The sequence below is a fragment of the Calypte anna genome, chromosome 13 (genome assembly GCF_003957555.1).
Source record: "Calypte anna isolate BGI_N300 chromosome 13, bCalAnn1_v1.p, whole genome shotgun sequence".
Classification (NCBI taxonomy): Eukaryota; Metazoa; Chordata; class Aves; order Apodiformes; family Trochilidae; genus Calypte; species Calypte anna.
Window position 1 is genome coordinate 17,590,212 of NC_044259.1, and position 27,776 is coordinate 17,617,987.

Sequence of the window (27,776 nt, forward strand, 5' to 3'; positions counted from 1 at the left end):
TCTTAATTTGTGATTAAGAGAAGTGTTCTTATGCTTAAATGCAATGCAGTGTATGTGTTCTAAAAGAAAAATGTTCATTGAACAGTTCTTCCTGATTGTTCTGTTTACTGGTTACAATGTTTTGTCTATTATAGGGAGGGAGTCTAAAAGCAGCTAAATCATCTAAAGGGAAAAAGAAGAAGGAAAGCCTGGAGGGAAAGGATGGACGGAGGAGGAAAAATGCTTCAGATTCTGGGTGTGACCCTGCAACAAAGAAGCTAAAGGAGAGGAATGAGGTGGATAGCAATGGTAGCGATGGAGGTGAGGCAAGCAGAGGTCCTTGGAAAGGAGGCTCCAATAGTGAACCAGGACTGGATCCAAGGGCCAAACAGTTGCCTTCATTCATCCCTCAGATTAATCGCAATATACGTTTTGCCACTTACACCAAAGAGAACGGCCGAACGCTAGTAGTCCAAGATGAGCCAGTTGGTAGTGACACACCATTGCCCTTCACTCCATTTTCCTCTGTGGCTGGTCAAGCGTTAATAGTTGGATCTGGATGTAAAGAGGCAGGAAAAACACTGGACCAGGCTGGACCAGGCACAGTGTCTTGTGCAGCTGCAGTTACTACAACAGCTTTGACGCCAACAACTGTGAGAATCTCTGATACCAGTTTGCCAGCTGTTACTGGACAGGAGAAACTGAAAACAGGCCGACCACAACCCCAGGGAGAGGTGAGTATCTTATAATCCAGCATAACCAAGACACACGTTTATATATTTGTGATGTTCTGTAACATACTCCAATTACAAAGTGTGTCCATGGATATGAGAAAACTCCGTTATATCTGATGAATCCCTCCACTCCCAAAGGAAACCTTTCTATTATCTAAGAAAGAACTCAAAAGAAAGGGAAGGTGTTTGGTGAAGGAGCTGTAAGAGACAACTTTTTAGAAACCTTACCTTTATCCAGCATTAATGTGAGAAATGCAGCCTTACGGTCACTTTAAGCACTGGACTTAATTGTGTTGTGTCATATGGAAGATAACCTACTTAATATCTTGCCATTACATAAACAATTACAGATGAGAATGTTCACCAAGAAGGAAATTTAAGTAACTTTAAAAAAAAAAAAGAAGCCTCAAAACCAGAAAAACAGTGAGGCTACATTTATGGATGATCAGCTTCTCTGATACAGCTATTATATCTCCTTAGTAGAAAATGAGCCAATTGCATCATACGCTATTTAGGACTGGGAAGAAAAAAAAAATTGAAATATTTGAAATAGTTACCTTTAGAATTAATTTTGATAAAGAGCTCAGTCCAGAAGCAGCTTGAAGACATTTCAGTCATGTCTTTGTAGAAGGAAAACTATGTTAAAAGCAAAATAGAAGACTTTTTAATTAATCAAATGAAGATTTATAAAAACAAAACAAAACCAAAATCCCACCTCAGTAAGTATAGCAAAATTAAGCAGCTTGTATTTTACTGTATAAAGAAGTGAAGAAAAAGGGAGATGCATGAAAGTCTAAGGTGATTGCCAGAAAGTTGAGTGGATTACTTTTGTCTTGTCTTTTGTTGTAGCTATTGGAACGGGTGGAAAGGTGGGATAAAGGTTCCTAGGTGGTAAACTGTAAAGGAGAAATAGAATTGTAGAAGACAATAGTGCTGCATAATTAAATTGTTACACGACAGTATAACCTGCTCTCTTCCACTCCACCCTTACCCAAAAAACCCCAAACAAAAAGAAGCAACTTGGAGGATGAAAGATGGGAGATGACTGAAAAGCAGTTCCAGTAAGGTTTCCTTCTTGCTGATTTGAATTAATACAGTCAGCAATTTAAATAACTTGTTTTTCTGTGAATTAGTTCATCTTGCCTTGTGTCTTGCTTTTCTTCTAAAGCATGGTAAGTGACTGTGTTGCTTTTCTCCATGTGTCTCTAGAGTGTGACAGATACTGTTAGCTCATTGCTTTCAATGGCTTGTAGGTAGGAAGTTAGCCTAGTAGAATCTTTGAAGAAGTTACTTCACTGTAAGTAATTCTGCTGGAAGTTTCTATTACAGGTGGAAAAGTAGAACACTCATTGTCCAATTAGGTGAACTGAAGTACTGCTGAATCAAACAAGAATCCTTTAATAGGCTAATGCTTTTTTATTTCATTTCAGAATTCTCGAAATTCACTTTTGGCTTCTGGTTTTGGAATCTCTCTCCCAAATGCTTCCCAGTCTTCGGTATTTGGGTGTGGAAGGAGCCAATCAAATGGAGTGATGACACCAGAAGGCAAGCCATCTGGCTTTCCTTTTGGTTGTAGTACTGGACAAGAGGCTCAGAAAGATTCTGATCTGTCCAAGAACTTGTTTTTCCAATGCATGTCCCAAAATCTACCTTCCACTAACTATTTCACAGTCATTTCAGAGAGCTTAAGTGAAGATGCCTCTAGTCGGGACTCATTCAAGCCATGTACAGAGACTGTGGGTGCTGGGATCTGTAAAAGTAAAATTATTTCAGCGGACACTAAACCAGGAGCTCAGTCTGGCAGTTCTGTGGAGCGGAAGCTGCCTGTGGAATCTATGCCTACCCTTACTCCAGCTTTTTCACGCAGTCTGTTGACTACTCGCCCCCCAGATAGTCATGAAAACCTATTTTTGCAGCCCCCAAAGCTATCAAGAGAGGAACCTTCCAACCCTTTCCTGGCATTTGCTGAAAAAGCAGAACTTGGTCCTTTCAGTGGCTTTGCATCTTCAACTCAGACAGGGTTGTCTACTCCCTCTACACCTGTGGGTCATAAGGCCACTTCAGGCTGGTCAGAATCACTCACCTCTACAGACTCTTCTCTACCTAAGAAGAAAACCTTGTTTATAACAACTGACTCCTCAAAGATGATCTCCAGTTCAGCTGTTCCTGCTGGTGTACCGAGTCCTTCCACTGTAGGGAATGGCCGTTCCAGCTCACCTACCAACAACCTGACACAGCCTATTGAGATGCCCACACTTTCCTCCAGCCCAACAGAAGAAAAGCCAGCTGTTGGGCCTGGGCAGCAGGACAATCCTCTTCTGAAAACTTTTTCTAATGTGTTTTGTAGGCATCCACCTGCCTTTTTCTCTTCACAAGCAGAGTTTCCACAGGAGAGCAAAGCTCCTTTTGAAGCTGTCAAAAGGTTCTCTCTAGATGAGCGGAGCTTGACATCCAAACAGGACTCGGACTCCAGTACCAATAGTGACCTGTCAGATTTGAGTGACTCTGAAGACCAGTTGCAGGCCAAGGCTTGTATGAAGGGAATCCCAGACCACTTGATGGCAAAGCTTGGACACAGTGCAGAACGCACTGCTGAGTTGCTGCTGGGAAAAGGGAAAGGGAAGCAAGCGCCAAAGGGTCGGCCTCGCACAGCTCCCCTAAAAGGTGATGACTTGAATGCAGGGTGAATTGGAAGCACAAGGAGGTGGGATATTGGGGTCACACATCTCCTGTGTGATGAGCTATATGAACCAGCCACAAGTAAAAAGCTCATTTGTGTTCAGTATGCAGCACACACACAGGGTATTTGCAAGGCTAACAATGCATCATGTATGTGAATTAACATGTTCACTTTGAGAAGTGTTCAAGCACGTATTTGTCAGGACAGAAGTGTGATGTTTTGCGGACCTGAACAGTCCTACTGGGTCTGCATGGGTATGAGCATGCAGATCTGAATATGTGTTTGTTTGGGCCAGTTTCCTTTTGCTGTTTCAGTTAACTAATGGGTTTTTACTTCTACTTTGCCTCACCCAGTTGGTCAGTCTGTGCTGAAAGATATGAGTAAGGTGAGGAAGCTGAAGCAGTCAGGTGAGCCTTTTCTCCAGGATGGCTCTTGCATCAACGTAGCTCCACATCTGCACAAGTGCCGGGAGTGCCGTCTGGAGCGGTACCGCAAATTTAAGGAGCAAGAGCAGGATGACTCAACTGTGGCATGTCGCTTCTTCCATTTCCGGAGGTGCTCGAATTCTTCCTTCATTCATATGTAGTCTATGTGCAGAGCTTGGACCATGTCCAAGCACAAAGTCATTGCTTTACTTATGTAATGTGCTTGGGTGCAATAATGGAAGATTTAGAGTGTCTTGCATTTCTCTGCATTTCCTGACTGGAATTCCCTCACTGGGGCAGGAGGAGCTGCTGTTGGAAGATACAGCTGTATGATACTAAGTGAGCCTCCAGATCCAGCCTCAAGAGATTGAATTTTGTTTTATTTGGTAAATTCACTGTTGGGTAGCAGTTTGTATTTAATAACTTTCCTCTCTCTTTTTCTTAAGGAGTTCAGAACAGAGATAAAATTTTAATTAGGTCATCAAGTAGCTAAACACTGGCAGCATGTGGCTAATGTTTGACTAGGTTTTGTTGAGTACAGAACTGTGTTTTAGAAAAAGAATACTGCCTGTGTTTCTTCTATGTTGTGTACATGTCTTACGGTTCTTGGATGTGTCATGCTTCTCTTCACCTTCCTTAACTGCTTATTCTAGCAAGTACTATTCATCTTTTTCCAAAAACGTGGTTTTTCACTTTCGGGCACATAAAGGATGAAGAGGACTTGTAGTGTGTGCTGCCCTTCAGATTGTAGCTGATTTTCTTCCTGAACTTATTAAAAATTCATCTAGTATTGAGGTTAAAGAAAGATTGTTTTTGCTTCAAAATGGCGTTACCTTTAATATTGTCAGGAGATGTGCAGGGTTCTGTTAAACATCTGTTACCACACAAAGACTGGGAAGGTCAACAGCTACTGATAAAACAGTTTTGTCTCTGTGGAGAGCAGTGGAAAGAACAATAGGTACATTAAGGACTTTTGTCTTGTAATGTGAACTGTTAAAACGGTTGCTGCTAAGTGCTTGCAGCCCTAGCTATAACTAAAATACTGGTTTTCCAAATGCTGGGAAATAACTTAAAATAAACAATGAGTTAAACTATGAGAACCATGCACATGATGCAGCTGACCAAATAAATTGAATTTTGTGATCTCTTTCAATTAGTAGTATAGGGAAATGTTACTTAGCAAGCTGTAGCAATTTCCTGTATGTGGAATTTCTCACCAAAACTTACTGGGTCACAGAGATTTGTTTTACTGGGTTTTCAGACATATCCTTCTTGTAAGTTATGCTTTGTGTTATTTGGATTTGCTTAGTAATCATACTGGCTGTAGAGTATAGCACTCTAGCTCAAGCCTTTCTTCCCCTTTTTGGGTTTATGTTCTGACATAGATTGTGTTATATGCTAATTAAAAGGTGATTGAGCAGCTTCTACAATTGCTGCATCCTGTCTTCTGCAGGCTGGTGTTTACCCGGAAAGGTATTCTACGAGTAGAAGGTTTTTTGAACCCGCAACAAAGTGACCCTGATGCTATGAGCCTCTGGATTCCTTCCTCTTCCCCTGCAGAGGGGATTGATTTGGAAACTTCCAAATATATCTTGGCCAATGTTGGGGACCAGTTCTGCCAGCTGGTGATGTCAGAGAAGGAGGCAATGATGATGGTGGAGCCACATCGTAAGCTGGGCTTTTGATGTCCTTTTTTATTCATCTTCTCTCTGTAATGTGTGGAAGATGCAGTGGAATAGAGTTGAAAGTACAATATCACTTACTGTTAAAATGCCTCTCCTTTTCTTCCAAAGAAAAGGTTATGTTCACTTCTTTGGGATGTGTATAATTGTGGGACCAGCATTTGGGAATTTTTCTTTGGGATCATTGAAACATTAGTAGCAAGAAAGCTAATGTTAACTTTCCCAAATATCATTAAGGTTTTTTTCAACAAATAAATGCAGAAATCAGTTGACCTGTACTCCTAAGAAAATAGACGTAACTGCAGAACATTAACCATACTGGCCACCTGTGCTTTATGAACAGCTTTTCTTACCAATTCTCACACATCCTTTGTCTTTTAAAAGTTCCTGTTATTTTTTCATAAAACTAGCAGAAGTTTTACATTTTCGTTCCTTGAAATGCATTTTCTCTGTACAATGCTCCATTTCTTGTAATGTGTGCATTTTGGGACTTTACCTGCTCTTAGAAATGGGAGTTTTAATAGTGTCACAAGGCTAGCACCTCACAAAATGTGTCTCTAGGTGTAAAAAGTATGTGTTTGTATACTCTGCCCTCAAGTCATGTTTCTGTTAATTGTTTCATTATCAGTATTACTGTGATATTTTCAAATTAAGTGAGAGAAATGTAGAATGTCAAGGCTATAATTCCTGATGTTCATTCTTTTTATAGAGAAAGTGGCATGGAAGCGAGCAGTACGTGGTGTGAGGGAAATGTGTGATGTATGTGAGACAACACTCTTCAATATTCACTGGGTTTGTCGCAAGTGTGGGTTTGGGGTCTGTCTGGACTGTTACCGGCTGAGGAAGAATCGTCCACGTAGTGGTGAGTACTAGATTTTTTTTTCCCCCCATTGTAATCTTTGAACTTGGTTTAAAATCTGAGAATTTAAATTTTTCAGACTACTTTTCAGACTGTTAATGTGCTATTTTTTAGCTTTGCAAGTAGGTATACAGAGAGGAGAGCTTAGTTTCCTCTTCCTGGAACTGACCTGCAGATACTTTTTGCTGAAGAAGCTTGGGAGACAAGAAAAGATAGAGTTGCTCCATAAGTTAGGAAAGCATAATGAGAACAAGAGTATGATATTAAAAAACAGGCTGGAAGCCCAAATTTTTAGATGTTTGGAAACAACAAGCTAGTAGAGATGAAGGGAAAATTGCTATGATAGTTTTATAACCTGAAGAGGGATTATGGTGTGTTGACCCTGGCTGAATGCTAGGTGCCTTCCAAAGCTGCTCTATTACTTCTCAACTGGACAGGGGAGAGAAAATAAACTGAAAGGCTCATGGGTTAAGGTAAGGACAAGGAGAGATTGTTCAGCAGTTACTGTCATAGGCAAAACAGACTCATCTCAGGGAAAGTAGTTTAATTTGTTACCAATTAAATCTGCTCCACCATTAGCTTTCATGGGCTGCAGAGGGACAGCCTGCCTTGCCATGGTCTTCACCACGGGCTGGAGGGGATCTCTGCTCCGGTGCCTGGAGCACCTTCTCCCCCTCTTCACTGATATCGGTATCTGCAGAGTTGTTTTTCTCTCATATTATCACTCCTCTCTCCACCCACAGTTGCCATTGCACAGAGTTCCCCCCCTGCTCCTTCTTAAAATACTGTATCACAGAGGAACTGCCACTTACAGAAGTGTCTCATAGCTACTCTTGTAGCTCAACTGCTACCAAAACCTTGCCATGCAAACCCAGTACGTGCAAGGAAATTGCTGTAGATTGTTTTCTAATGGTCTGTATTTATAGTTTATTTCTGGGATCAGCAGGCTAGTTTCCTGCATTGTAAAGAATTTTAAAAAACTATTGATTCAGAAACATTCAGTATTGTAAAGCTTTAGTGGCAAACTTTTACTCTTTTTGTGTCTATTTCAGAGACAGAGGAGATAGGTGATGAGGAAGTCTTCTCATGGCTCAAGTGTGCAAAGGGTCAGTCTCATGAACCAGAGAATCTTATGCCAACACAGATCATTCCTGGTACAGGTAATGCTTAAAACTGGAAAAGACAAATTCCTTTTTTTTTTTTTTTTTTTTTTTTTTCCCTCAAATATGAACAATCAAGTGGAAAAGATTAAGATCATTGATGTTCCAGCTTTTACCTTTCGTAGCATGGATTTAGAGGACACTTTGCTGCAGTGGAAGGGTTGAAGGGCCGAAGGTAAGGTAATCCAAGTAAGATTGAGCCATGGGTTTGAAGTGAACACCCTTCTAATACTAGCTGTGACTTCTTGTCCTCACTGTTTTCAGTTGTATCAGTAAAGTCAGTCAACTTGCAAGAACTTTGTTCTTTTCTCTTGTGGGAATGGAAGGTAAATGGTCAGTGCTGTCTACTTGTCTGTTTACATAAGTGGTCCTAGAGATCCTTTTAACAGTACTCCAAAGAATATATAGTCTCTTTTGATGGTTCTAAATTGGTTTTACAATATCATGGGGCCCTGTGTGGAGCAGATGGTAATCTGCAGGATTTGACAGGCATGACAGCCTCTCAGTGTTATCGTGAAGCCAGTGTTTAGCACAGGGCTCCCCACTCTTCAGACACATCTTGCTATGGCATGTGATCTTCAAGATACTTAGCAGCAATACTCAAGAGCTCTCACCCTTCTGAAGATATATTATAGTTAAGGCCTTGGTTTTATATTTCTTTGCATGTGATATTAAGGATTTTAACTTTATTTCCAGCGCTTTACAATATTGGAGACATGGTTCACGCAGCACGAGGCAAATGGGGTATTAAAGCCAATTGCCCATGTATTAACCGGCAAAACAAATCGGTGTTGAGACCGGCTGTCACTAATGGAATATCACAGGTATGTAATATGAGGCTGAAATTGCTTTGTTTGACTTTAAGATCTCTTAAAATGGTAGATTCTTTACACTAATCTGTCATGGAACACAAACTTTAATTTTTCATAGATGTTGTTAGTGGTTTAGCTTAGCAAAAATCTTCTGGGACGTTTTTCAGGGATTTGTGGCGCAACTGTTGATTACCAAGTAGATATTTGTGCTGATATTCTTATGTAGAGTTTGGGTAGAAAGCCATTTAAAACACACCACTATGAGTAGCTTGTATTTGCATTTATTTTGTTGCGGTTCCTGAATGTCACACTGAATCTAGAGCAGTTCTGTTACTGTTAACACAAAAAGTCCTCCTGTAAAAAAAGAAATAAAAGCCTGAAAGATGACTGAAAAATTTTGTGGTAAGAAGTCACACTACATTGTAAGCTCTAATATGCACAAACAAGAAGTACCTGTACTTTGCTGCTACTCTACTGTACTTAAAGCAAGTGAACAAGCAAAAACAACAAAGAAAACCTAATGCATTTGATAACTAGAACATCTCCCAAGTTGAACTCTTCCCTTTATTCAACATTTAGTAGTTGTTTATATTTTTGTTTTAGCTTCCGACTGTAAATCCTAGTGCATCAGTCTCTGGAAGTGAGAGCACCTTTTCCACTGGAGCAGGAACAGCAGGAGTAGGGCAACTGGAAATGGACACTGTTCCTAAAACTGAAGGAACTGATAGTAGGATAGAAGAATCTACAAAACCAGAGATATTATCAGCAAGTAACACTGGTGAAATAAAGCCTAACAGACCACTGTGTCCAGAATCAGCTCCATCGTCAGCCTTACACTGGCTTGCAGATTTAGCAACGCAAAAAGCAAAAGAAGAAACAAAAGGTGAGTAGAAGACATGCCCTCTGGGGTTGGAATTAAAAGATAAATGATAACGTCCTGTCTGGTTGCTATTGTTTGTGAGAGTGCCTAGCCGTAAATAGAAAAGAACATGGTAATTTTAATTCCTTTGCCTCTTATAACTAGTTTTCTTTTACAGGCTTAGGAATATGCAAAGCTGGAAATATGATGATATAGCTGAAGAAAAAATATTGCCTTGTCACTCCTTGCTTATTTCAGTTCCAGTTTTTCCTTTTATTTTCTAAATAAGCAGCTGGGATCCACATGTAAAATGATAGTAACTGATTTCAGATGCAGCCTTGTCATTTTATAACTATTAAAATAATGTTGTGATGTGTGAAGAATGTATTTCCAAAGAATTGAGAGTGTCTACTTGGAGGGTCAGATTATTATTCAGTAGTTTGGGTGTGACTCTCAATATGGAATAGCTATTTGCAGAGTACATTTCCCATCTGTCAAAAGTGGCCTGACTAATATAGGATTTATTCCTGTCCCTATGTCTAGCACGAGCTATTTTGATCTGTCAATGTTAAGTGCACATGACCCCTTCACTAGTTTTGCAGCACTTAGCCACTGTAATATTTTGACTGTAGCTAAAACTTGAAATATTTCATGTTGAAGCATTAATTCTCAAAGTCAAGGAAACCTTTTTTTAACCAAGTCTATTACAAAATTTTGATTTCTTGTGTATAAAACCTATTCAGAGCATATCTGCTGTGCTATTCAAAACCTTAGCTAACAGCATACTGAGAGTAAAATCTATCACTCTGAGGTGCCTCATTTACTGTTGCAGTGATAATTAGCCTTTCCCACAAGATTTTGTCAATAATTTTGTTTAATGCAAGAGCAAATTCTTTCAGAGAACTCTGTGATCCTTTTAACTTTGCCATTTTTCTTTTTTTCCAACATTGCTATTTATCTTGCAGAATCAGGATCACTGAGGTCAGTGCTTAATAAAGAATCCCATTCGCCCTTTGGATTAGATTCCTTCAACTCCAGTACAAAGGCTTCCCCACTAACCCCAAAGCTCTTTAATAGCCTCTTACTGGGGCCAGTGACATCTAGCAACAAAGCTGAAGGCTCCAGCCTCAGAGATCTGCTACACACAGGGCCAGGAAAGCTTCCACAGGTCCCATTAGACACAGGAATTCCCTTTCCTCCAGTCTTTTCTGCAGCTTCTACGGTGAGTAATTTTGTATTCCTTCAAAGTTATCTGTTCTAGGGAAGAGTTTTGTGATGATCTGTTTTCATCTAAATGCTTTGATAGTATCTTATTCTTAAATGTTGAAACAAATGTGGTATCTCACCAAAACTCAACACTCCACAAACTTGTAGAGAATTTTGATGCTAATTGTTAGTTTGTGATTTGGTTTACTACTGCTGTGGAGAAGCTATTCCTTGTGAGAGACCAAGACGCTGAGTTAAAATTAGCCTTAAAATTGTTTAATTGATAACCAGCATCCTGTAAAACTTCACTTTGAATTCCACGTCTTTAAAAATACTGCAGGAGCATACCACAGAATCACAACACTGATTCGGATCTGTTGTGTCATGTCTTTTTTCTCTTTCTTGACTTCATGTCTTCACAGAATAATTTGTATTTGAAAGAACTCGTGGGGAACTCTGGTGCAACCCCCCACTTGAATGCCTCCATGCTTAATATAGAATATATATGAACAAAACATCTGAGAAGCAGCAGTTGTTTTTGTGCAGTTGAGAAAAATAGTAGATTACTGCTTATAAGGAGAATCATCTTGGTGTTTCTGTAGCATTGAGATCCCGTTGTTAAGAGTAGATAGCATTGACAGTAATAGTGGAACTGCATATTATCTATCTCATGGCCTCCAGGAGGTTAGTATAAAGTTACGTTTTTAAGATAATCATGAGCAGGTGATGAAAGAAAAATACCATCTATTTTTACCACTACAGCACTTAAGTTTCAGGTTATTTTAAGTTTTACTGTTATAAACCAGGGATATAGCTGTTCTAACTGAATACATGCCTGCCTGTGAGATTACTTGTTTACTGCTCCATGGTTTTCTGATAGTAAGATGTCAGAGACTAAAATCTGAATGACAGCAGGTAGGCATTTATGTTTGTACTGTTGCAAGACTAAATTACCATCCGGATTTACGTCTTCTAGGGGGCAAAAGGTAAAGCCAGCCTGCCTAACTTCTTAGACCACATCATTGCTTCTGTGGTGGAAAATAAGAAGACGTCTGATGCTGCAAAACGAGCGAGTAATTTAGCTGACACGCAGAGAGAAGTGAAGGAAATGGTAATGGGCTTAAATGTGTTGGATCCACACACTTCCCACTCATGGCTGTGTGATGGTAGGCTCCTTTGCCTTCATGATCCCAGCAACAAAAACAACTGGAAGATCTTCAGGGAGTGCTGGAAGCAAGGCCAGGTGGGTGATGACAAATAGCCAACCCTTACTGCTTATGAGTATCCATTCAGACTTAGCCATTTGCTCCTGAGTGAAGAGTGAAATGAAGATTTCAATTGTAGCACTACACTACCCCTGTAGACAGAGGACACAGCAGCCCTGTCCACTCCATGCTGTACTGACTCAAGCTCACGTGCCCTTGCACAATGAACTTTTTTTATCTTACCAGCATGGGGGTGTTTGCTGTGACACCCTTTTCAGTTGTGGTGTGGTTTGTGCTGAATGTGCTCTTCTACAGCCCAGTAGTGAATCCATTGTGATTTCCTGCCTGCATCCCAGCAGCTACCCCATACGTGATACTTTGTAGCCTCAGAGGAGGGTCCATTCCTTCCACCTGCACTATGTACAGTAGTAAAAGTGCTGCATGCAGTAATTTCTGATGAAGTTCTGTTAAAATTTTTGAGTGTACTTGATGCAATGTCTCATCCCAAGCCTATACGCTTGTGAACCCAAATATTGTTGCGAACTCAGCATGTCATGTGTTGAGCACTTGCCTGGATTGTCTGGGGGATCATCAGCCAGTTAGGCCTTCAGTCACAAGGCTGGACCTTAGAATCTGCTGCCAGCACAGCCACTTTTTCAGCTCTGTATCTCTAATGCTATAGCTCAGACCTCTCCAGAGAGTCATAAAGTTTGGCCTTGTCAGGCAAGCTGAATCTTAAAAAATGGGTGAGTGGCTGCTGCTGCAGAGAAAGTACATCCATAGCTCTTAACAGAGTATGATGTCCAAGTGTTCAGACTATGTTCTTGGCATTTGGTTCTGCAGCTACCTCTGACACTGTTACCTTCACTGACTACTCAGAACTGAGGTTGTTTGTGCTAGACAGTTATATCTTTCATCATCTTTTCTGGAGAAGTCCTTGTTGTCAGCTGTTCTGTTGTTATTGTGCTAATGCTTTTGGCACTCACATACTTACTTGTGGTTGCTCAGAAGACAGGTGGATGACTGAGCTGTGGCAGAGGAACAGATTGGGCTGCTTGTTCCTCTTTTGGCACTCAGGGTCTATTCCTGACAGAAGTAGAGTGCTTTTCATTTCACGTTAGTGTGTCCAGTGGGAATGCACATTCTCTGGGTCCTCTTAGCACAAGCATAACTAGCACATAGCCATAAGAGCTGAGGAGAGGATTATGGCACCACCAGCCACTGAGTTACCAGTTAACTTCTTGTCCTGAGTTATTTTGAGTGCACAGGGCTTTGGTCTTGGGTTTTGGGTTTTTTTTTTAGCCTGTTACATCTTTCTGATTTACGAAGGAATTAAGATTATTCTTTTGCAATGCGGTGGTGTCAGTGATCTGTCTTGGCAAAGAGCTTTTTAGGTTCTAGCTGGTATACTTCAATGATTTTCTTAACCTTCTCTGTCAGCAATTAACACGGTCTTTCTGAGGAGGATCCTAAGTATTTTGAGAGCTTCTTACAAGAGATGTGTTTGTCAGTTTCTCGGCAAATGAGACTGGTTAATCACCGGGTGGAAGATAGTGCACGTGGCCATGGAGTTCTTGACTATTAATGAATCGTGAGAGATTCCTTATGGAGTCTAGAGGCACGATTACCAATCTTCTGTCAGATGTAGAGCTAGTAAGGCACATTGCTGTCAAAACTGGTGCGTGTTCCGAGGCTGTGGCCACAGCTCTCATGCTTGTGTACTATTTTTGACCCAGCTTTTCAGGTTTTGCTCCAAGTTTTGCTATTGATGCTTTAGGATTGCTTCATCTTTCTGAAGACCCTCTGTATAGCAACAGACTAGGCAAATCCTTTATTCAAAGATTCTCCAGTGGTGCTGCACTCACTTGAGTTTTCTGACAAAACGTGGAAGGAAATCTAACTGAATCTCTCTCATTCCTGCAGAAGAGGGAGCTGGTGACTTAGGAATCTGTCTTGACATGGCAATTCTGAACAGAATTTTTTCAGTCAGAGATTCTCTCAACAAACTCTGTTCTCACTTGGCTGACATTCTCCTGTACATCCCAGCTGCACCTTTAAAAGTGAAGTCAAAGAACTTTAATTCCATTCCCATCCCCCAAATCATCTTCCCCTTCTTGTTTTGTGGGCTGGAGAAGTTCAGTTGAAAGGAAACTTTAGGCTACCTCCCCAGCATAATAAATGCTCACTAGGTACTAGATCTGAGTTCTGTGAAGATCTTAGTCTTAGATGGTAGCACCCCAAATTCTTGAAGAAGAAAATTATTCTCCCTTTACATTAATAACTAATGGCACTCTTCAAGTGTCACGCAGAAAGTGCAACATTTTTCAATTGCTTTGTCTTAGAAGTTGTCATTCTAAGTTAAACTGTGTCTTATCTCAGAAATCACTGGGAAACCATAGGATTCTTTCTTTCCAGAGCTGCTCAAAAGCATTTTCTTAGCCTGAATATGCTTATTGCTCATGTGGTGATACTATAAGGATTCTTACCTACAGCAATCTGTTCTTTTCTTAGTTTTCATACTAGAGTTTCTATTTTTTTGGGTTTGTGTTGGAGGTTTCTTTTTTTCTTAGAGTCTGAGAGTAGATCTGGTAGGAAATGTCATTAAATAAGTCCACTGTCCTTTTACCTTGCAACCCTAGCTGTTCTTCACTAGAGAGAGCATTTTCTTCCTTCCTTGAGAAATTCTCTGTTTAATAGCTGGAAGCTTTCTACTAGGTTAAATCAGTTCTGTGGGTTTGTTTTAGTTTTTTTTTTTTTAATTGTTACATTGGAATGGTTAAGTGAATACAACAGAAATCAAAATCTGTCATTATTTTCCTGACTAAAAATGACTACCTGATCCATCATCTTAACGTCTACAGCAGTTTCTGTTCATCCTGTGCCATTTTGCTCCTCATCCAAGATCCCTAGATTTTTTGTAGACTATGATTAAAATCTTTCCATTGCCTTAATGTTAAAATTCCTGGTGGGATCAGGAAATATATTTAAACCTGGGATCAGTGTACCTGCTTTGTTATCTTAGGTAGGTTTGCTGCTTGTCAGGGCCTTGTTTTTGGGACACAGTGGAAAGACTGCAAAGGCTTGCCTGTTCCTCAGACGTTTTCCCTCTGCTGCTCTTGCATATTGGCACAAACAGTACTAGTGGGGAGAACTGGGCAATATTGAGAGTGACTATATGGCTCTGGGTGTAATGGTCAATGCCATGGAGCCCAGGTATTTTTCTTAATCCTACAGCTGAAGGCTAGAGGTGTGGGCTGATTGTTCATGTTAATTGTTTGCACAGCTGGTTTTGACAACAGGGTTTGGATTTTGTGATTGGGAGAACCTCTTTGAGGATTGAAGACTTCTTGGCAGAGATGAATTCCATCTAAGTGGGACAAAAGCATCTTAGCCAACAGGATTGCCAACCTCATTAGGAGAGCTATAAACCAAGAATGGCAAGGGAGGAAGAGTACGTCCAGTGATCAAGAAAGGAATTAGTTGATGGGGTTGGCAAACAAGTGGTGTGGAATGATGTGAACAGAAGAAATCTCATACTCAAGAAAACAGAGATGAAGGTTGTCCACCTCAGGCATATGTACATAAGTAAGGAACTGTGTACATCACAGAATTGTGAGGAAAGCTGTCCTACCATTCCTGGAAATCTGCATGAGCAGGTCGCTTTCTGAAGTGCCTCTACACTTAATACATACAGCACAAGAAACAAACAGGAGGAAGTAGTGTGCAGTTGCACAGTCACAACATTAGTGTGTTGGAGAAGGGGTGGTATAGCTCATGTTAGTGTAGCATGGTGAGGGCATGGGTATAGACTCTTCAGGAATGGCAGGCCAAGAAGGTGATGAGGGAGCATTGCTGCTTATAAGGTGGAAAAACCTTATAAGATGGTTCTGCCGCTATTCAGAGGGGCCTGGACAGTCTGGGGGACAGGACCAAGAGGAATCTCATGATGTTCAGCAAGGGAAAATGTTAAGTCCTGAACCTTGGAGGATTAACACCCTGCAGCAGTGCATGCTGAGGGGCAGCAGAAAGTAGCTTTGCCTGGAAGGACCTCAGGGTCCTGCATGACAGGGAGGTAACCATGAGCCAAGAATGTTGTGAGGACACGAAGAGCAGCAGCATCTTGGGCTGTATGAAGAGCAGCATTATCATCAGGTCAGGGGAAATAATTCTTCCCCTTGTCACATGTAGAAGCCACACTTGGAGTGCTGTGTCCAATTCTGGGCTCCTCACTACAAGAAAGCTGTGAACTTAATGGATATTCATTCTGTTAAGAGGCCGTTGTTACAATCCAGGTGAAACAGTGGTTATTTACTGGGGTGTTATTAAACAAGGTAACTGTGGAATTGCTTGTGTGTAGCTTTGTTGGTATCTTTACCTAGTGTGCTGACACTGCTAGAACATCTGGGGATATTTGTGCTCCCTGTGCTCTTAATGTGTATAAACCCAAGATCCACCTTCAGCTGTTGTTAATGTATAGGGCACATCTTGGAACTGATTAAAATTTGCATAGGCATGTGAACGGTTATTTGAACACAGGCAGCAGTTACTAAACCTGAACTTCTTCGGGTATGATAGTCCATATACAAATTCACTTTGTACTCTATTTTCCTTTTCTTTCAAGTCTTCTGACTCTCTCAAAATACTGCAGGGTGAGAGGAACAGACGAGGTCTTGGCCAGCATTGGGGGAATCGTCTGTTATACATTTTCCTAGTATTGTTATACTTGAGCATTTATAGGAAGAGGCCACTCTAGTCTCGGTGTGCAATGTATACATGGGGTTAGCCTAACCATATTAAAACCCCTTTTGCAAGTGAACAGCCACTCTTCTACTACTTGGCTTTATACCAGGGAATTAGTTATGATCCATGAACATATATGAAGAATGAGTGAAATAATTTTAAAAGTTATATCAGAAATATGAAAATTAAAGTGAGAAAGCTTTACTACAAATGGTGTTTCTAGTGGTATTTGCATTTGTGCTTAAAAAAAGGGAGAGTAGTAAGGCAATACCCACTGTACTTTCACAGGCAGATTGGCCTCTGGTGGCTGCCAGGCCCCTGCTCAGCCATGCTCTCTCTCATGAGAAAATAAGGTGGAAAAATTATGATAAAGAAGGGCATATCACTTGGCAGTTGCTGTCACTGGCAAAACACATTCAACTCATGAGAAAGTAATTTAATTTATTACCAATTAAAAATAGAATGGGATGGTGGGGAGCAAAGACAAAGCTAAAAGCGCTTCACCCATACCCACCCCTCCTAAAGGCTCAACTTTACTCCTTCATCCCAGACTCTTCTACCTTCTTGCCCCCCAGAGCAGCACAGGGGGAAGGGAGAGTAATGGGAGTTGCGGTCAGTTCATAACACTTCATCTGTCCTGCTCCTTCCACCTCACTCTCAGTGTGGAGTCCCTCCCATACCATGCCAGCATGGGCCCTCTCCATGGACTGCAGTTTTTCAGGAATAGACTGCTCCAGCATGGGTCCCCAGTGGGCCTCAATTTCTGCCAGAAAACTTGTTCTTGCATGGGCTTCTATCCAAAGGCCACAGCTTCCAGGAGCTTTCTCCAGCATGGGCTCTGCTTGTGCTGCAGCTTCCTTTAGGGCATCTCCACCTGCTGCAGTGTGAGGTCCTCATCTCCCCCAGGTTCTTCACAGACTGCAGGAGGGCAACTTGCCTTCACCATGGTCTCCTCCACAGGCTGCAAGGGAATCTCTGGACCACCTCCTCCCCCTCCTTCTTCACTGACCTTAATGTCTGCAGAGTTGTTTCTCTCACTTCCTTCCCTTCTGCTGACTCCTGCCCTTCGCAGATGCAGAGCATGTTTTACCCTTTCTTATTATCACAGCAGTACCACCAGCATCAATTACGAGGTCAGCTTTGGCAAGTGATGGGTCTGTTGGAACCAGGTGGAACCATCTGTGTCCAGCATGGGGCAGCTTCCAGCCTCATCTCCCAGGGCCCATCTCTGCTGCCAACATCTTGCTTTGTAGAGCTAATGCCCTTGCCTTAGTGAGCCTAACAAAATGCCACTTTTAAAGCAACTGCACATGGCCTGGAACTGAAGTTTGCTTTGACTCTGGTTATTTGCTTGATGCACAAAACCCAGACATGGATAACTATAGACTTGTGTCTTTTTTATGATGGTAGCCAGGAGTCTCAGCTCATAAGAAAGTTTGGCTGCATGTGTAAGAAATTTGCTTATGGTGGAGTAAGCATTCATCTTTGTATTCTCAGCCCGTGCTGGTATCTGGTGTCCATAAGAAGTTGAAGTCAGAGCTTTGGAAACCAGAAGCTTTCAGCCTGGAATTTGGAGATCAAGATGTAGATTTGGTGAACTGCAGGAACTGTGCCATAATTTCAGACGTGAAAGTGCGTGACTTCTGGGATGGCTTTGAGATAATATCTAGTAAGTAATATCTATGGCTGACTAGTTTAACTGAGCAGAATGTCTTGCTACCTTCAACTCCTCCTTTTCCACGTATTTCCTCAAAAAAAAAATTTAAATAAATAATGATATTTAAAAAATCCAAATAGCTATCAGTCTCATCCAAAGAAGACATGGCTTCTTACATGTAGTGCACATTAGAAACTACTTCATTGGTGAAGATTAGCACAGGGATGCCCAAGAAAACGGGTGTGCCACAGTGTGTTGGTGTGTGTTACTGTGATGTGTCAAAAGATAATCCATTCCTTGGGAAACAACTTTTTTTAACTCTACTTGTTGAAATTAAACATAAGTTGCCATCATTAAGACAGAAAGCAATTTGTCAACCCTTACTCTGTCAGTGTGTATTGTAATCAAGGGGAACTTGCAGAGCTGAAACACACTGAGGTTTTTGCTGTTAAAATTCAGACTTGGTGGAATCCATCAACTAAGTAATCTTGACATTGCAAATTATTTTTGTAGAAGATCATCTGCGAGTAAAAATAAACATTTATATGTATTATGAATAGCAATGCTGTGTGCATACCTCATGTGATAACATCTTACTTAATGCTGGAGTTCTTCATTGAGAAAACAATTTGTCAAGTGAGGATGTGGAAGCTAACCAGTTAAAATTCCTGAGGATATAACTGGTCAGATTAAAGACCATCCAAAAGCATAGTTCTCTAATTTAGATTGTATATATACCTAGATGAGAGTGATCTTATATTCACAGATGTTGGAGAAGTAATGATTAATTGCAGTGTTGCTGATTTTAGTGTTATGTTTAAAACATTTTTTGTATTTATTGCTATGTGCACATAGCAGAAATTGTGAACTATTGCATGACTTAGTGGAATGTTTATTCAACAGCAAACAGTGATAGATTTGTAGATCAAGAATATTCCCTTCCCTTGTCATTTTCCCATCAAAGAGCCCCCAACTTTCAACTTGTCTCTGTGTGGTTCCAAGTACAGAGTCTTGTATTTTGTACTGTTAAATTTCATACTACTTCTGTTACCTCTCAGAAGTAAATGGTCTGGAAGGCTACCACAGTGTGTTTTTTCTATGTATTAATGATAACTGGGAAACTTAATGAGCTCTTCACTTTTGTGTTGGAGTCATTAATGAAAATAGTAAATTTGTACAGGCCAAGTTATCTTTGAGAAGTGTTATTTGTATTTTGCCTCCAGACAGATCCCTTCTTTTCAGCAGCACCAAATACTGCGTTTCTTTTAAATAATGCCTTTACCACACTTCATATGAGAATTGTTAGCTGTGTGGGTTGGAGAATCTGATCCTTTTACCTAGTTCCTTGTTTTTCAGCCATGTCCTCAATTTAGAAGAGTATTATTTGCTGCTAGTACACAGATTTCATACATTAAATCATGAAAACTGTTCACAAGTTATATAAGGACCCTGACTTCTCTGCATTACATGAATTTTAGATTGCTCAAATATGTGGTTGTCTTCACTCTGCCCCCCACTCACATAATGTTATTGAAGAGATGTAGAACAAACACTCAATTTAGAGGTAGTATTAAAATAATCTATTACCTAATCTATATGGTACTTCAGTTAATTTTAATCTTGTACTGCTTACTTGTAGTACCTTTGAATTTTAAGTGGGCTTTTGGCAGGTCTAGCATTTTTTGTTTGATCCTTATTAAACCTGCTTTTCTTTGCTGATCAGATGTTTTCTGGGTTTTGTTCAGTTTTGTGTAATTTGTCAGATCCACATGTTTTCCTCCAGGTAGCTCTTCACTTTTCTCTCTGGATCGACATCATACAAGTTTCTTCTCCTTGTTTGGAACAAGGATCCTTGATGAGTTCAAAATCTTGAGTACAGGAAGTTCTGAAACATCTTTAAATTCAAGTCCTTGGGCTTTTCAGGTCAATTGCCTGTCTAAAATCTGTAGCTCATCAAAATTTGTTTTCTTAAAATTAGTCACTTTGGTTTACATTCTTAATTCTTTTTCATGTCAATAAAATAATTTTTAATGTTTCAAACTAAGGCTGTCTCCTATAGCCTGTTGATACATAGTGCAGGTGTGATTCACGTGTCTCCAGGTCCTAGCTTCTTGGATTAATGATTTCTCTTCTGGTCCTGTCAGCAGCTCTGCTAGGTCTGGGTAAGATCAGTTTCTTTTTTTGTCTGACAGTCCTTGGTAAGGTAGGAAGTGGTGAAGGATGTTGACGTACTTTCCTGACAGGAGGGGATGTGAGGTGTCAATCTGCAGTACACCCTCTTTTCCAGCTGATGGCTTCAGGTACCATTGTGAAGGAACCGGTAGAAGGAGTAAACTTTGTTTCTAAATGTCATGCTGAGTCTTCTAGGCTGCTGCGTGTACCTCTTCTTAGCCATTTAAGTACATGAGGCAAAACAGCCGTTGATGTGATTGTACATCCACTGTTGCATATTTGATACCATCTTTCTGTCCTCACAGCTTCCTCTCTTACCAGTTGGGACTCACATACAGCTCTTGAAGAGCAAATGTTTGAATTTGGCACCCAGCTATTTTGAGTACTTCCAGAAGAATTTAAAAAAACTAACTGCTGTCTCCCTAAGTAACCACCTTCCATTTAGCTTTTTTTGGATGTGATGTACCATGGTGTGTTGCTTTATACTGAGGTTAGGGTTGATTACAGAGCATGAACCAGTAACTTAAGTACCATTCCTCTTGCAGTGAATGAGAAAACTCCGTTTGACTTTAGTAAAGGTAGGAAGGCAGAATGCTTTGTAAAGGCTTGTTCTCAAAGGTGAATAAATGCTACTCTGAAACTCAGCAGTGTGAGATCTGTCAAACTTCTGCTGTAGGTGACGGTACGTATATTAACAAATATCTATAGTTGTTAAGCTGTTGTTTGATCATACTGTGATAATGCTTGGGATCCCAAAGAAAAATCAGGCAATGTACAAAAGACTTAAAGCTTGAATAGGATAATGGGCTGTGGTAAAAAGGTACTACATGAAGAAATCTTTCTTTATTTTTTGCAGAACGGCTCAGGTCAGAGGATGGTCAGCCAATGGTGCTGAAGTTAAAGGACTGGCCTCCAGGAGAGGACTTTAGAGATATGATGCCTACAAGGTATGTAAACCTTGTTAGCAATGCCCACAGGACTGCTGTATGTACTACAAGAGGAAAGCAAGCCTGTGTTCTCCTTTTGCTCTCTAGATTTGAGGACTTGATGGAAAATCTTCCTCTTCCTGAATACACCAAGAGGGATGGCAGACTGAATTTGGCTTCTAGGTTGCCGAGCTACTTTGTCCGTCCTGACCTGGGTCCCAAAATGTATAATGCCTACGGTATGTGAGAACAGCTTTGCAGATGTTGATTTGTGTGGCTCAGGTTCAGGTGTTTTTAAGGTTTTGCATTGCAGTTATTGATAAAGCCACAATAACAACACACTGAGGATGTGAAGTATTTTTCATTGTTTAATCTTTTTTTTTTTTAAAAAATGATTTAGCTCAATAACCAAATGTGAGCTAAACGTAAGCTGTAAACCAACATATTGAAGTTCCAAGAGAGTGTTCATAGGGTTATTTTGGGTTTTTTAGCAGTATGACATCACAAATAAGATTAAAAACCTAGGAGGCTTACTCATATTCAATGATGTTCAGTGTGTTGTTTTATGTATTGCTTGACATGTAAGTTGAGTGAGGAAGACTGTACACCGAAGAGCTTACAATGTAATCAAGCAATATATATACACCAGTGCAGCAAGAAACAAGGTAATCAGTGATGGCTACCTTGTCTTTGTATATTGCTAGTTGCTAGCAATAGAAGGAATGGATTTATTTTGTGGAATGATCTTAAATCTCAGTTAGACAAAACTATAAAAATCATAAAGTACAATTTCAGGCTTTGTTTCTAAAATACTTGCTTTCTCATGGCTTGTATGTACTATATTTACTACTTCTGTCTTCTGAAAATAAAAATAATACTTATCGTAAATTTTTCACTTATGCCACATGTGACATGAAAAATAACTTCTTAACTGCCCTTTGATCTTGGTGTCTGCTCTTGTTCTGTAAAGTTAACATTCTAGAAAGATTTTCCAGGCAAGTTATTTCTAGTAAAGCTTTTAATTTGGGTTTATTTTACACTGTTATAGGTTTAATTACTGCAGAAGACAGGCGAGTTGGTACCACAAACCTGCACTTGGATGTGTCTGATGCTGTTAATGTCATGGTGTATGTTGGGATTCCCATTGGGGAAGGGAACCATGATGATGGTAATGTTTGAGGAAAGCTGTTTTCTGTTCATTACAAATCAGTTGTGTGTGTGAGAAAGAAAACTTCCATCTTTCATTGTTTGTCATGTCTGTGAGATATAATCCCAAATATATGAGGCTATTTGCTACCTCCACAGCACATATTTAAAAGTGCAGTAATGCTTCATTAGTTCCTAATTGTGGAAACAACAGGATTGTGCTAGAAATTAGATACCTCCCTGAAAAAAGGAGGAGAAAAGGGTAATAAGTTACTCTTTCTTCTCCTTGTGTATGAAAAATTTTAGTCTGTTCAGTTTGAATTAGTGACTGTGCTGTATGATTTTGGTTTAGTTGGTGCTTTTCCTGAGTTTTGTTAAGATGAGGCTTGGTATGGGCTTAGAAAGGGCACTGTGTGATGCAGCAGTTGTAGTGCGACCATCTTCAGCAGCTCAAAATGCTCCTTCCTCTTCTGTATATCAAATATCAGAAACTTTGTAATCACACTGCTTTTCTCTGGAATCCCCTTTCAGAGGTTCTGAAAACAATTGATGAGGGAGATGCTGACGATGTAACAAAGCAGCGAATCCATGAAGGAAGAGAGAAACCTGGAGCATTGTGGCACATCTATGCTGCCAAGGATGCTGAAAAGATACGGGAACTTCTCCGGAAGGTATGTTTTACAGAGGAAGGAGGCTTGAGCCTGCAGGTTTCCCTGACTGGCTTGCTTACAGCAGCTGATTATATGATTTGATATCAACATCAAATGCTTAGGCATTCTATTGCTGTGTCATGATTTTCCACCCACTGTGTATCTTTACCCCAGGTTGGAGAAGAGCAAGGCCAAGAAAACCCTCCAGATCATGACCCCATTCATGACCAAAGCTGGTACTTGGACCAGACGTTACGTAAGCGACTCTACGATGAGTATGGTGTACAAGGCTGGGCAATAGTGCAGTTCCTTGGAGATGCTGTGTTTATTCCTGCAGGTGCTCCCCATCAGGTAAGTATTTCACCACTAGGCCATATTTAAAAATAGAATAGAATTTGAGGCACAACAGAACTGCGACTTCAAAGTAACTGTTAGTTATTACTGATCTAGGTTCCTTTTTCTATATATTCACTTCTTACAGGAACAATATATTTGAATCAGATCTTAGTATTATAATAGTAAAAATTATGTAAATACGTGAAGGAAGTGTACATATGGTGATAGAATTAAGAAAAAAAAATGGGATGAATGGTGGGAAACATCTATGTGTAGCAAAACTACAAAAAAGTAGTTCAAAAAAGTGTGGAGAATAGTAGAGAATGTGCTTTAGACAAACACTAGTGTGTGGGGGAGAATAGGAAACATGAGACATCATGTATTTTTTTTTATCATTAGACACTATTTGGGTGAGATCAAGTAGGCTTTAGTTCCTGTTTCTGCTAAGTAAGTGGGGAAGAAACCATGGGTAGTGGGTTTTTTTGGGTTTTATGTAGTTCGTTTGATCTTGATGTATCTTGAATCTACCATTTGATACGGGTTTTTTTAGGTCCATAATTTGTACAGCTGCATTAAAGTGGCAGAAGATTTTGTATCTCCAGAACACGTGAAGCACTGCTTCCGCCTGACCCAGGAGTTCAGGCACCTGTCTAATACTCACACAAACCATGAGGATAAACTGCAGGTAACCATTTTATGACAGCAGTCACTAAATAAAGCCTGTGTTTTGCCAGTAGTATGTTGTGTATAAGATAGTTCTACAGAGAGAAGACCACAGGAACTTTTTTTTTTTATTATTATTTCACCTATGTCAGCATTTTTTGTATATTAGTAATCTCATGCATGTAAAATGAAGGAGAGTGGAGATCTTCAAAATGACTGTTCTTGCAAATAAAAGTACTTTTTATATAGCCGCTTTCCAGAATGTCACTTGAGAAAGTCAGAAACAAGACAGAGCTTTGACTGCGAAATAGCTAAGCTATTGAACAGGTTTCTGTGAGCGCTATTGGATTTTTCATCTGTCATCTTCCCTAGTTTTCTGGAATACACACAAATTAGAATAATTTGTAACCTCCATACAAAGGCAACAATCATCTTAATTTACACAGGGTTAAACCATATTGTTTTTTTGCTCATTTTGGGTTTGACTCGTGAATCTGTAAGTGACTTGGACCACAAGGACTTTTTAAAAATTATCTCATGTGTGACTTCATAGTATACGTCCTCCTAGCTCTAAAGAGAGAGACTTTATCATAAAATAATGTAAATAAATATATGCTGCTGGGTGACCAGAAAAGGAATTAATAAATCAGTGCGGGTGTTTGAAATCTGTTTGTCATCTGTGACAGATAAGATGTTGATACTCTGAAGCACTGACAGTATATGCTTTGTGTATACTTGCCAACTGTTGGGAATTAGGCTGTCATAGTTGATTGTGTAGGTCTGTAAGACTCTCTTAGTAGATGATGATTATTTTTTTTCCTGTTACAGGTGAAGAACATTATCTACCATGCAGTGAAAGATGCTGTTGGCACACTGAAAGCTCATGAATCCAAACTAGCTAGATCGTAGGAACTGCTAATTCCAAATGCCCTGTGAACTAAGCCTTTTGCTGACCGTATATACAGGGACTTCACACGACTGCCTCTGCAGGAGCAGAGGCTACACACTAAGAGCTGGTGTGGTCAGTATTACACACACTCTTCAGCCACTGTTTTCTACGCTGCCTCAACACCGAAGGTTTGATGGAATGTCGCACTGTTACATGCAGAGTTCCAGATTCTAAGGAAAGGTGCCATGTCCCTTTCCTGTGGCCTTTTGCAAATTGGAAGAACATGGAAACTGCTTGGTGTTCCTGCATATAATGATTAGAGATGGTATAAAGAGTGTGGATGTTTTTGTTTTTCCTCATGCCTAGTTAGTCTCCACAAAGTTAGAAGGAATGTGCTGGAGATGGGTTGTTGTCCTGCTGCAGACTTAGTTGATAGCTGCTGAAGGAGTGTGACCAACAGTAGCCCAACTGCAGAAATTTAAGCAAACTTCCCATGTGAGATACAGGCCAAGGAAAAGAATAAAGCTATTCTCTGCACTCCCCTTCTCGTAGCCATTTCTCTATACACTGTAGAGTTGCAGAAATAAAGGGAGAACCCACTTTTTTTCCCCAGGAAACTCCAGAAATAGGAGAATTGTGTATTTAGTGAAAAACTAGGTTTGTAGTGAAACAGTTAATATTTCATGAAAGTAGATATTTTTAGTATTTTTGAAGTACCACAACTGTTCCTGAATTTTCAAGGAAAGGCGCATTACATTTAGTCTTCCTTTCAATACAATCAAGAAGTGATTTTTAGAAAGCAGTCCAAAATAGCACAAAAAACAGCCAAAGGAGAGTGAATAGAAATTGACACCCCACCTTCCTTGCCCATACTCCTCACCCATCCATCTCCCCTCCCTCTCCCTACACCACCCTGCTTCCTCAGAATGAGAAGTAAAAAGGAGTATAAACTCTGTTCTCATATGGAGATGTTGTACATCTCTCCCTGCACTGGTGGCTGCAGGCAATAGTTCATCCTATACCAGTGCTAGCTGAAAACATCCTTTCCAAAGTGAAGGAAAAGTTAACTTTCAGTGTCAACTTTGTCCAGAACTATTTTGAGTAAAATGTTCCTGCTTGATAGAACTGTAATCAGAATTTACTAATGTCAGCATCGATGCAATGGATTTCATTGTTTGGGTACATGGGGAAATGTATCTACCTTATATCCAGCTGTACTGTAGTGCCACCTGCAGGCCTGTTAATATGTTCACGGTTATTTCATTTTTTTAAAAATAAAAGTCATTTACTGTAACAGCCTGGGCAGTTTCTTTCAGGCTTATACACTGATCTCCCTGGTTTGTCTCACCTCTGCCTCTGGTGTTGCAGGCTACCTGTTAAAATCTTAACCTGTGTCTGACCAGAAAGCTTTAGGTTTTTATGCCATTCAACTTCACCATATTCCCATTGAGCAGATGTGCACTTCTGTTTTAGTCTGTCATACAGCCCATTATGAACGGTTAGCTGTAGCCAAGATGTTTCCTTCATTTTTGTGTGTGTATAGACAGTTAGAATTAGATGAAAATCAGAAAGACAGAGATATGTCTGTGTATGATGCTGTAGCTTTGGTAATTTCCAGTGCAGTGATCTATACCAGGCTCTGCATCTGGTGCTGAACCTTTGTTTGGCAAGTATTTTCTGTCACATGTATGGTTAGGATGCTTATAGCAAAAGTAGCCAGCTGAAGTGAGTATAAGATTGGTTTCAGATGACAGCTGATAATGTTACCTGGAATGTAAGCAGATTAAAGGAGAGACTAGAATTTTTGAGAGAAATTTTTGAGCAGAGGGGAACTAAAACTTCAGTTGCATGTCTTAAAATTTAGTTCACTGCAGTGAACCCCTTATTTATTCTGCTAGAAAAATACCCAGCCTCAGTTGGAAACCAACTAATGAATTGCTTTCTTAAGTAGGTCTTAAGATCTTAATTGCACAGCACTATGCAATATTACTAATAGCTTAATAACAAGAATACTGCTAATAATTCTGTTATAATTTGACCTGCTGCAGGGTTTTGTTCCAGAAACAGCCCTTCAGCATCAGTGGTTTCTTCTGGTGGAAAGGTAAGTTCATGAATTAATTTCTCATTCTTTAGGATATAGGCAGAAATCGAACTACCTATTGAGAAATGTAAATTGCTAGATTAAAATACCTTTCGTAAAGTTGCTCTAAAGCTCAGCGTGCTGCTTAACAGTGAGCTGGAGCTTAAGACATTCACAAGACCACCTGCTTGACTAATGTTGATGTTCATATTCTGTTTTTCTTGCCACAATCTATTTCTAATGCATTGTAAATCCCCATACTGCTCTTTGGCACATTAAACAGTTTTAAAACAGTAAGGCACATATCATTTAGGTGCCATGTACCTATCCTGCAGTTATTTAGCACTCCACATATGTTGTATTTGCCATTTCTATGAATTTTCTCTCTTGCATTTGCATCTTTCACTCAACCTAAGTATGAACACATTGTTCCAGTACCAGAGCTGTCGCCATGCTGATCTCTGACACAAAACTGATGCAGTTGGAAATAGATTTATTCCAGTGAAGGCTGTGTGTGTTTGAGTTACTTGGATGTGTGAGAGCAGATTCCTTTCATCCTATTTGTAGGTCAGTTATGCCATCGGTGGAGTGAATTGTGCAGGCCCTTACGCAATCATTTTGTACTCATTCATATCCAAAAGTAGACTATTACAAAGAATTCTTTGTTACTTTCTGTAGAGATATTTTTGTTGTTCAGATTTTACATGTACTGGAAAGTTGCTAATGTTTTGTGGTTTTCATCATTGCTCATTATACTAAAGTTCATGCATTCATGAGAAAATTCTTCCCCAGCAGCTCTTTGTTTACACCCTGACTCTTTCTCTGGTCTCTTTACTTGCCAAACAACCTTTTATGAAAAGTAATGAGACTTTGCCATAGTGCCTTTCTTCAGGGTTTGCTTTTGTTTGGATAGCTG

General features: G+C 40.0%; 1 protein-coding gene across 1 annotated transcript in view; it reads left to right on the forward strand.

The window, feature by feature from the left end:
* The window catches only part of KDM3B (lysine demethylase 3B), a 40,676-nt gene extending 14,602 nt beyond the window's left edge, over positions 1-26,074 (forward strand). The window contains exons 7-24 of the mRNA XM_030459399.1: positions 135-713; positions 2,144-3,377; positions 3,747-3,948; positions 5,272-5,486; positions 6,210-6,362; positions 7,412-7,519; positions 8,216-8,343; positions 8,935-9,214; positions 10,156-10,412; positions 11,373-11,639; positions 17,839-18,010; positions 21,027-21,117; positions 21,205-21,335; positions 22,145-22,264; positions 22,774-22,913; positions 23,067-23,243; positions 23,779-23,913; positions 24,720-26,074. Coding sequence (XP_030315259.1) covers positions 135-713; positions 2,144-3,377; positions 3,747-3,948; positions 5,272-5,486; positions 6,210-6,362; positions 7,412-7,519; positions 8,216-8,343; positions 8,935-9,214; positions 10,156-10,412; positions 11,373-11,639; positions 17,839-18,010; positions 21,027-21,117; positions 21,205-21,335; positions 22,145-22,264; positions 22,774-22,913; positions 23,067-23,243; positions 23,779-23,913; positions 24,720-24,800 — 4,470 coding nt within the window. The 3' untranslated portion in view covers positions 24,801-26,074. The remainder of the gene's footprint in view (positions 1-134; positions 714-2,143; positions 3,378-3,746; positions 3,949-5,271; positions 5,487-6,209; positions 6,363-7,411; positions 7,520-8,215; positions 8,344-8,934; positions 9,215-10,155; positions 10,413-11,372; positions 11,640-17,838; positions 18,011-21,026; positions 21,118-21,204; positions 21,336-22,144; positions 22,265-22,773; positions 22,914-23,066; positions 23,244-23,778; positions 23,914-24,719) is intronic.
* Positions 26,075-27,776: the final 1,702 nt, after the last annotated feature.